General features: G+C 42.0%; 1 protein-coding gene across 1 annotated transcript; it reads right to left on the bottom strand.

Annotated features, from left to right (window-relative positions):
- Positions 1 to 3,263: 3,263 nt before the first annotated feature.
- Positions 3,264 to 8,844, bottom strand: crsp7 (cofactor required for Sp1 transcriptional activation, subunit 7). The gene is made up of 3 exons (XM_085440063.1): positions 8,143 to 8,844; positions 7,045 to 7,119; positions 3,264 to 6,953 (listed from the first exon to the last, which is right to left on the bottom strand). Exons 1-3 carry the CDS (start codon positions 8,212 to 8,214, stop codon positions 5,283 to 5,285), a joined length of 1,818 nt encoding a protein of 605 aa, XP_085296189.1. The 5' UTR covers positions 8,215 to 8,844; the 3' UTR covers positions 3,264 to 5,282.
- Positions 8,845 to 10,077: the final 1,233 nt, after the last annotated feature.

The raw sequence follows: 10,077 nt of genomic DNA, 5'->3' as shown, positions 1-10,077 counted from the left end.
AGCACATATATAAATAATTAAGCAATGCCTGTCATGAGTTTAAATGTATTTTAGGCCTCCATTCAAAACGCACTACTGCACTACTCAGTAAAAAAATATTTAAGCAACAAAGCGAGAGAGGGGACTTCTCTTGGTAGTCCTGTATACTCTTCGTTCCACGCTTCGTTAATCGATCCTAAGCTCCACCTTTCCACTGCTCTTCCTTAGGTCGCGATTTATATCAAAAACTCCTTATATGGAAGGAAACTTCCCAAATTCCTGAATAGTGGGAGTGAACCTCTGGTCCCACCCTGCATACCAGACGTGGAGAGAGGACGAGACAAATTGTCGCACTTTTTTGAGTCACGGTCAGGGGGGAGAAAAAAGTTATTTGGGAATGAGCTACTGGGCTGACGTAATGTCGGTGGTGTGAGGTTTTCAGATAACAAAACTTCTCCTGGCATGTCAGCATGTGTGAAAGTCCAGGATGCTATGTAAGACGTATCTAAGACAATGTATTAGTGGCGCATAATATGATTTAAGCTGGCAGTCAGCTGGACAGGTCAGGGGGTTCTTTCTTTATCTTATTTCGACAAAAATATGTACAATAGGCTGCTTTATGACAGTGGTACATCAGATTAGTATGACTCCATGAGACACCGACGGTTCCTCCCGACATGGACACATGCTGGAGCCCATCAGTGTTACTACCTGCACTCATCGGATACATCTTTCTTTCTTCTTCAGCTGATGTCTTTGACATCCCCTTGAAAAGTTTGTCCAACATATACTGTATTAAATATTGTAAAAGTATGGGGGTTTTGACTGTTGTTGTTTTTTTAAGTTTTGAAATCTGTCCCACTGACTGGGGACAATCCCACTGACGTTATTCTCCATCTTTCCCGACTATCCATCCAGTATCAAACTACTTCCTTTCAGCAAGTGGGAAGGAAAAACTCCCTTTTAACAGGAAGAAAGCTCCAGCAGAACAAGGCTCAGAGAGGGGCAGCCAACTGCTGCAACGGTGAGGGCAGGGAGACAGGACAAATGACACACTGTGGAAGAGAGCATTGATTTATGAGTATGAATATGCGACCCAGGGACCCAAATTAATCCACCAAAGCTTTACTCTTGTAAAAACTGCAGTTAAATAATTAATACCTGAAATATTTCAATAATATGCACCACTGCTGGTGGATTATAAAAGAAAGTTTCATTCCTAAAAACTCCTTTCCACTAGGATCCATAAATATTAACGTGCTTGCAATGACAGTAGACTGAATGTGGAAAAAACAGAGATATTGTTGAAAGTACAAATATTTTTAAGATGTGCCTCCTAATAATTTGTGCCGTAAACAGATGTTTGATTCATTTTTAGAACGCATATTCGATCGAAGATGAAGATCTATAAGTTATAAAGTCATAAAGGTTTTCATTGAAATTGTGTCGTATGTAGCCTGTGAACTACAATGACAGATTAAATACTTTGGAATTTTTTTAACATTCGAATCCAAGTGAGAACCATCCAATCCTCAGTTGGTCACTTGGATCATTTATTTAGATGTTTGATGAGACACGTTTCTTTCAGTCCATTATATTTTATATAGTTCCCATTTTCAGAGGCTCAAACGTAATTGGACGTTTGACTGAAAACTTTCAGGCCAGGCCTTTTTTTTCTCGTCATTTCACAGCAAATTGAACAGATAAAAGATCTGGAGTTGATTTCAAGTGTTGATCTTTCATTTTGCACGCCTGAAAAACCCAACAAACCAGTCAGAGATAGCAGAGACTTTAGGAGTGGCCAAATAAACAGTCCTTAAAAAGAAGGAATTCATTGTCAGAAAGACCCCAGGAGACATCTAAAGTGCATGATAAGATAATTATTTCCATGGTTAAAAAAAGCCCCACTACAACATTTAGACACGTGAAAACACTCTCGAGGAAGTAGGTGTGTCATTGTCCAAGTAATGTGAATGCACAGGGTGCAAACGCCTGGTTATACTCAAGAACAGGGAGGACTTTTCCCCAAAAAAAGCCTTCACCGTTGTTTGGATTCACCTTTTATTATGGATGAAGTTTGGAGAAAGAAAGAACAGCCCATGATCCAAAGTACACCATGTGTTAAACACGGTGGAGGCAGGGTTAGCGCACGGGCAAATATGTGTGCCAATGGAAGTGGGTTACTAGTGTGTACTGATGATTTGACTGTTGATAGCAGTAGCAGGGTGAAATGTACAGGGCTACAGTCTCAGTTGCAAAACTGTTTAGGCAGCACTTTACAGTGCAAACAGATAAGCCGAGGAAATAGGATAGTCTTCAATGTTCAACAGTGCGTGCTTTCAGGTAGCACAAAACTGAATGCAGAGACCCACAAACAAGCTACAACTGAAGGCGGTTGGATTAAAGGCAGTAATGAACATCTCTGGGGAGGAAACATAAGATTTGGTGATATCCAGGGCTTCTAGACTTCAGACAGTCATCCCCTGCAAACTAGTTTCACCCACATATTAAAAACTATCCTGATATTTAAAATCATTTATTTGACCAATTAATTTTGAAGCTGAGAAATTCGGGGAGAGGGTTTAAAAATGGCTATAACTCTACAACATTTAATGCAAAATTGTTCTCAAATCCAAGCTGAAACTATCCTGTTTTAACCTGAGCAGAAGAAAGCCCCATAAAATATCAGTGATCTAAGCCCAGGTGTATCTCCTCAGTGTCTGAGCATCCTCCTGGTCATAAATACAGCTGGATTTCTTTGTACATGTAACAGATGATACCGTCATACAGGTGTGCGGCAGGCTGATTCAGTGTGAGGGTAAACGCACCAGAGGGCACTTACTCATCCTGCTGTCTTATGTGATTACATCAGCTGACTGAGTCATAGGAGGAGTGACGTAGGCAAAACATTCTTTAGCCTATTGAACATGTTGCAACCCAAAGGCAATCAGAATTACAACCAGTAGGTGCCGAAAAACTGTTGCTTTACTACACATATGGCCAGTTTAAAAGGGTGGGATTATACTTTTAGACTAGTAAAATGTACTGTTTAATAACAGAGGACCTTTTGTAGCGTGGGCCCAGTAAAATCATAAGAATTATTGATGAATTTGAACCGATATTACTCTCATCATTTTACATCTCTGGTGCAGACAAAGAACACACATGGACAATGTGCACCCCCACATGGACGACATGTGTAAATGCACCAATTAAAAGTCCACCTTCAAACAAAAGGCACAGTTTAGATTAACTACTTAAACCATAAAAGACCTGACGGCAGCCAAGATTGAGATCTTTTTATTTTTCAAACAACTGAGAGATGTTAAACACTGAACAAATAAAGATGCCCCATCAAAACTCCAGAAAAAAACAGATTCTTTTCAACCAGTTGTAGCACTTTTCCATTATTGCCAGTGGTGTTGTTGATGACGACGTGCAGTTTCTCGTTGTCTGCAGCTTCACCCCCTCACTAGATCAGCGCGTAGAAAAAGTAACAGAAAACGGTGCATATACCAGCGTCAGATTGATCGTGGGGATTTGGGATTCTTACGTACAAATCCAGCTCCAGGCAGGCGTGTTTTAGGCGGAAGCAAATCCAGATTCACTGTTTTGTTTTTAAACCAAGGCACATTGGTAGGTAGGAATGGATGACCAAAAAGAATGAATGGACAGAGAGGCTGCACAGAAGCCAATCTTCATTTAAATCATGTGAGAATGGTGGTAGCGACTAAAAAGGGAGTCGAACTGAAGTACTGTCACATGGAAAACGCCAAGAACATTGGATGCGCACAGCTCGCTCTGTGTTTCTCTCTTAAATGTTTGAATCACTGTTTTGAACGGGAGCAAAAGAAGTGCCACCCTCATTCTGCAACTTAAATGATTTCTAAAGCCTGGAAAAAGCAGCTTCGAGAGCCGTAAATGTGTCTGAAATTCGTATTAATCCATGGGCACATTGTGGGAGAATCAGTCAGTTCACACTCGAATGAATGAATCAGTAAAGAAAATGACCAACAAGTCGTCAACTTATGTACAAGTGCATAAGAGGTCTCAATTCTGTACATTCACTAAGGCGGTATAAACTCAGAAAAAAAATATATATTAGCAAGGAATTTCAGAAGGCAAACGATATCTAAAGAAACAGAAAAAGTTCCAGCATTCAAACATGTCCTTGCTTTTGTCATTGAACACCACCAGCAGCTGGGACATTCTTTAATATTTCGGAGAGAATTAATGGATGGAAACATTTGACTGCACTATTTTTTTTCCTTTTTGCATTAGCACCACACTACTTTAAAACGGTTACATCTCCAGAAGAATCTTCATGACCTGGAACCTTTTAGGAGCCGAGCTGATGAGACAGAGAGAGCGGAAATTGGTTGGAGGGTGGAGTCTGGAATGTAAATAACCAAAACAACAAAACAAATCCGCACCGGCCAATCTTAAAGAAAGGACAGCACATGGGCTTCCTTTAACATTTAAGATTCAGCTGAGAGCACAGTGATGCAAACAGAAGAGAAAGCAAAAAGAATCTATAGTTGTTGTTATCGTCCTTTTTTTAACATTTGTTTTGATGAACATCCCGTAAATGAACTGGTCAAAAATAAATAGATGTATATATGATAAGAAGTTTATAATTTACTCTTTTATATCTCACATAAAGCTTCTTGTAACTGCCAAATATGTTCCAGTAACTTCAAACCCTGGACATATTCGGCTCTAACTGTGCTAGATGAACTCTTATTAACATCTTTCTGGGCACCAACATGGTGGTCTGTGCAGGACAGCTAAACCCCAGCCTTCCCTCAGGTTTAACCCTAGTTCAAAACTTCTTGTTAGAAACTAAACAGATTAAAAAAAAAGAAACAGCATCATCCCAGTGTGCCTCAAAGAGGGGTACAATTCATAATATTCAAAAAAAGAAAAACCTCACATTGTTACACCTATTTGGGTGATCTGGGATAATTCTGTCTTCTTTTTTTGCCTTTATGGTTAGCAGCAGTACTCTGCAATACGGGCCTCATTCCTGTGGCTTTCAGTTTGAAAAATAAAACAGAAACAGCCCTTGATATTACAAACTCAACTAGTCTTTTAATCTTTACACTTCTTTTATACCAAAATCTTAATAGATTATCACAGAAAGAGGAAGAGGCGTGGGGGAGTGGAGTTTGGCAGGCCTGATTTTTGCCAAACTCACAGTGAACAAAAAAAAAAAAAAAAAAAAAATTAAATCACAAAGTATCTCGTCTCTGTGGTGAGATGAGGAAAGGAGTGGAAAAGTACTGCAACCTTCCCGTACCCCTTCAGTCTAGGCAAACGTATGGCAGGATGTTCAATTTGCTTTCATCCCCGTGAGGGTCCAGTGATATGCAATCTGTCCAATCGTACCAGGTGCCCTTGGTGTCACAAACGCCATTCACCCCCTGCCAGTGCTGTGTGTGTATCCTGTCCAAGTCCTCATCTGTCACGTCCCGGCTCACGCCCGGTAAATCCCCTGTCAAATTGTCCGTTTGGAGAACGTGCATCTTCCGCGACTCCTTAATTTCCTGTTCTTCCCTTTTCAGATATTCCGACATGAAAAAGTGTGCACTAGGGGCCTGAACCCCCGAGGAGTTAAGGACATTGCTCTGAAGGTTCAAGTAGGACTGGATGATTTCATTTCTAGACAGCTCCTTCCAGTTTGTGTGGTGGAAGGGGTTAGGGCTAGGACCTGGGACTGTGGCGGTGGCAGCGCACTGTTGTACAGTGCTTTCAGTTCTCTGCCTAGACTCAGCGAGGTCAGGAGTGGGTGCTTCATCTGTTTGAGAAGGTTCTTTATGCACCAGAGGTTTAATCTGACCTGTGACCGGGTCAAACGTTAATCTGCGTTCTTTTAACCGAACGGGTTTAGTGGTGTCCTCCATTTTCTGGCCATCTAAGTTGACAGAGTAATCTCTAGACCTGTACTTCCTCCTTTTATGTTCCGAATTTGGTACAGTTAGCCCATCTGCGTCATCAGACACAACCATAGCTCCCTCAGAAATCTGTCTGTGTGGTTCTGAGTTCTGCTGGGAGAGAGAAGGTGAGGGGGAGACTGATGGGGATTCCAGTGTTGCAGATATGTCTTGTGACGGGCAAAGAGAGGAGGCTTCTGAACTGCTGGCCCAGTGCATTGAAGACCTATTAGAAGAATGTGGCAGCTTGTCAGCATAAGATGAGGCCGGGGACGACACAGTGTGGGAAAAAGATAAGGGAGAGTCCCTGGAGGAAGGGCTTGGGACCGGCGTTCCTTTTGGTGCATATGCTGAAGAGCGCTTGGTCATTGTATCTTGCTTCGTACTCCTTGGGCTGGTAGTGAGACCACGAGGACTTCTGGCTTGATAATAGCCCCCGCCTCCTTCATCCAATCTGGCCTGTTGCTGCATCACAGCAACTTTAATCAAAGAGGAAGTGCTGGGTAGTTTGGCCACCCCGGGAGAGCTGGGGCGAGGCTTGACAGCATTAACAGGAATTCTGTTCATTTTATCATTATCAAGGTGCTCAACTCGAGATCTGTCAGGAGACGGGACAACCTCCTGGTCAGGGAGGGCATCCGGACTGCCTGCAATCCCATTGGTGGGTGGCGTTGAAACAGAGTTATCATATGGGGACATTTTGGAGATTTTTTCTTGCAAGTACACTCCACTGTCTCTGTGCTCTGCCCGCCGCTTGCGGCTGCTTGATTTCTCAGCTTTTGGTGAGTACGTGTTGTGAACGTCATTTCTGATTTTGACCTCAGGGACACCTTTCCCTGGCACAGAAATGTCAGAAGGAGAGGCATCGGTTCTGCAGGGATGAGAACTGCCATTGGTAGAGCCAGGAACACTTGCAGCCACAGCTGGCCCAGGTTCAATCAGCTTTTGCCAGTTCCTCAAGAGTTTCTTAGCTCGTTTAGCCAGGTCTTCATCCTTCGTCTTCTTCCTCACATCATTGATCAACTTTCCTAGTCGAGTTTCCTACGTTAAAAAACAAGCACTAGGATTAGAAACACTATTCAGTTAAACAGTTTGGTATAAAGCAGCAGCTAAGTTCAGTCGACTGTCTTACCTCAAGTGCTTCTTTGGTGATAGGATACTTTTCAAGGCAGGCAATTACTTCCAGTACGACCACCATATTGCATATCTGCAAGGACGATATATAGAGCTTCTAAAACATCACGGTCACACAAAGTGTATATTACCCAAAAATTACTGCTTACTTAAGTAACAACAAAAGAAGCTGTTAATGAGAATTACAATCACATTTATAATATTCTAGAAAGGCCAATGCTGGTGACAATTCAGTGATTAGCCAAGAGCCCTGCACTAATGCTGATCGTGGAAACTCCCCAGAAATTAGACAAATTCAAGGGAATTGAATCGTGCCTGCAACGTGTTTGAGGGGCAAGTTAGCTTAGAAGTTAGCAAGGGGAGGGAGGGGGGCATTAGCTTGTCTGTCTGCTTCAAGAGCAACAAAACGACGTTGCAAAGTAAAGATGGAAGTGTCAACTCACAAAACCTTCTCCTTTGTAATCATTATAACAATAGGGTAGCATATAGACCAAAACGGAGAGCACAAATTAATTAACTTTACGCGAGTTTCTTATCTTGTTGACAAAGTCAAGCGGAGCTCAAGTGTCTGTGAATTTGCCTGTGCTAGCCGATTTAGCCGCGGCTAGCATTTCAGCTGAGAAGGAAGGGTGGACTGTTTCAAAAAACGTAGCTTTAGCCGCTGGAGCTAAGAGTTTGCTAGCTCCCGTCCATGGCTTAGTAACACGAGATTTTTATTAAGATGAAACAGTTTAGGGTGAAAAACAAGTACGAGGTGAAAATAAATTCAGAATGGAAAATGAATTTGGAAGGAAATTAAGCAAATAGTTTTCTTTTTAACGTATACGCAAAACCCGCTGTGGCTAAGTTAGCCGCTAGCATGCTACACGCCAGATTATGGTCTGTCCAGGGTAACGCTGGTAGCTAAATTAGCTTTCAAGCTGTCAACTCAAGTACCCCCATCTCTAATTCCAACTTAAAATATACAATAAGAAGTTTGGGCACAGGAATATAATTAAATAAGAGTTGTCGGGCGAATTCTCAAGTCGAGTTGCCCCAGAGTGCAGGGAAACAAGGTAACTTAAGCTAGATAGCCTGCTCGCTTTAGCGCACTCACATTGCTCTGACTGTCGATGGCCTGCAGCAGCCGTTCCCTCATCTGCTGCGGGGTTGCTGAGACCGTTGTCATTGCCTGTTCGGTGCGATCCGGAGGATGGAGGGAGGAATCCTCCAAAATGAAAACCGGGTGACAATGATGACTCAAAAGCCGCTTCGGGAACACGTCAGGCGTCCGTACAGCATATTTTCTGTCGCCTGTAAGGTAACGGCTCGGCTTATCTCACATGGAGTAGGGAAACGTGTGAGCTATGTTGCCCGTTTGCTGCTGCCTCCTCGGCGCTCTCGCAACTCACTACCAGCTGCAGGATCGCTCCACGGCCTCCTGCTGCATGCCGGGATACGTTGTGTGCGCTTTGACGTCTGCACGTCCTCAAGTAAACATACCTGATACACTCAGGGATGTGCACCACCGCAGGACTCCATCTACTTGTGGTTACACAGTAAACATTGTACAGCAGATCATGTAGTATGTAAACGAATTACGCACTGCCTTTGACCCCTAAATAACAAATACTGATAGTTTTATAAAAGTGATTTGTAGCGCAAAATCTAATGGTTTTCCAACAGTTTCGTGCTGTGTTCAAAATTGTTCGCCACTGTCAGAAGCCAGCTAGCCACATCCCAAAAATACCAAAGCTCCCCCACGTTATCTTCTCCAAGACAGATTTAACCACAACCACTTAGTATTATTTTTTAAAGTGTCTAAACGTTTGCTTTGTTTAGTTTAGTTACGCACTCTGTTGCCAAAGCTGCACACATTCTGTCAGGCATTCGAATAAAAGAAACATATGTGTGTGTTTATCGCAACGAAGTACAGTAGTTACTCATGTCTAAAATCGATCCTTTTATATTACAGCATTTCACCAGTAGATGGAGTCCTGCAGTTTCTAAAACAACAAAGCATACGTCAAAGAGCACAGCCTGTCCCTGTCCACAGGAGCAAAGCAGGACGGGCTGTGCTAGATTGATGGGGCCATCAGATATGATGCAAGAATGACTTTGCTTTAAATGTGACCCCTTCTTACATTCAGAGTTGTCATATTTCATCAAGGTTTCTGAGATTTTGATCCATATTGACATACTAGCATTACACAGTTGCTGCAGATTTGTCAACAGCACATCCGTGATGTCAGTCACCGCAGCAGAAATTCAAGACATATTAGACCAGACAGCATTTTTCCAATATGCTATTATAGAATTTGGGGGATTCTGTGTGAATCATAGCCTCTGTTTCCTGTTCTTAGCTGGGGTGGCACCCGGTGTGATCTTCTGCTGCTGTAGCCCATCTGCTTCAAGGTTTGATGTGCTGTGTGTTCAGATATGCTCTTCTGCATACTTTGGCTTCAATGAGTGGTCTTCATCCTGAAGATGGTCTGGGCATTCTCCTCTAACCTTTGACGCCAACAAGGCATTTTAGCATTTGGGCATTTTGAAAATGTTTTTAGTAGGTCTTAATATTTTTAAGTAATATTATATGAAGGGCATGTCCCAGAGGCAAAATTTACAAGAATCAGTATAAGTATTATAATTTAAAAAAAAATGCACTTTTACACAGCAGTTGACTCAGTCTTGTAGACTGTAGGCAAGTTAGGATAACAAAGCTTAACCAATAAACAAATAGGAAGGGCATTTCCTCCGTATTTAGTTTTTATTTTTAATGAACATTTTATTTCAGATCTAGTTTTAGTTTTAGTTAAGGATAATCAACAATAAGAAGAGACACATTTAGGGTTAACTGTTGTAACCAAATAGAATTAAAACATTTAATCTCAAACTAATTTCTTGACAACCACAGCATAATCCAATCCACGCAAAGCCCAGAACACATTTAAGTCATAGAAAAGACTGTCCTCTCACCAGCAGTCTTAGCTTTAGTATCCATCCCACATAAAAAAAAGTAGAAACTCATTAAAACTGTTGGTGCGGAAAGAGT

This window comes from Copadichromis virginalis, linkage group LG18 (assembly GCF_057382275.1).
Source record: "Copadichromis virginalis isolate Kocher_CV1m ecotype Utaka linkage group LG18, C_Virginalis_male_GT1.1, whole genome shotgun sequence".
Lineage (NCBI taxonomy): Eukaryota > Metazoa > Chordata > Actinopteri > Cichliformes > Cichlidae > Copadichromis > Copadichromis virginalis.
Note: the sequence above shows the minus strand (reverse complement) of the source record. Positions and strands in the feature narration are given on the sequence as shown.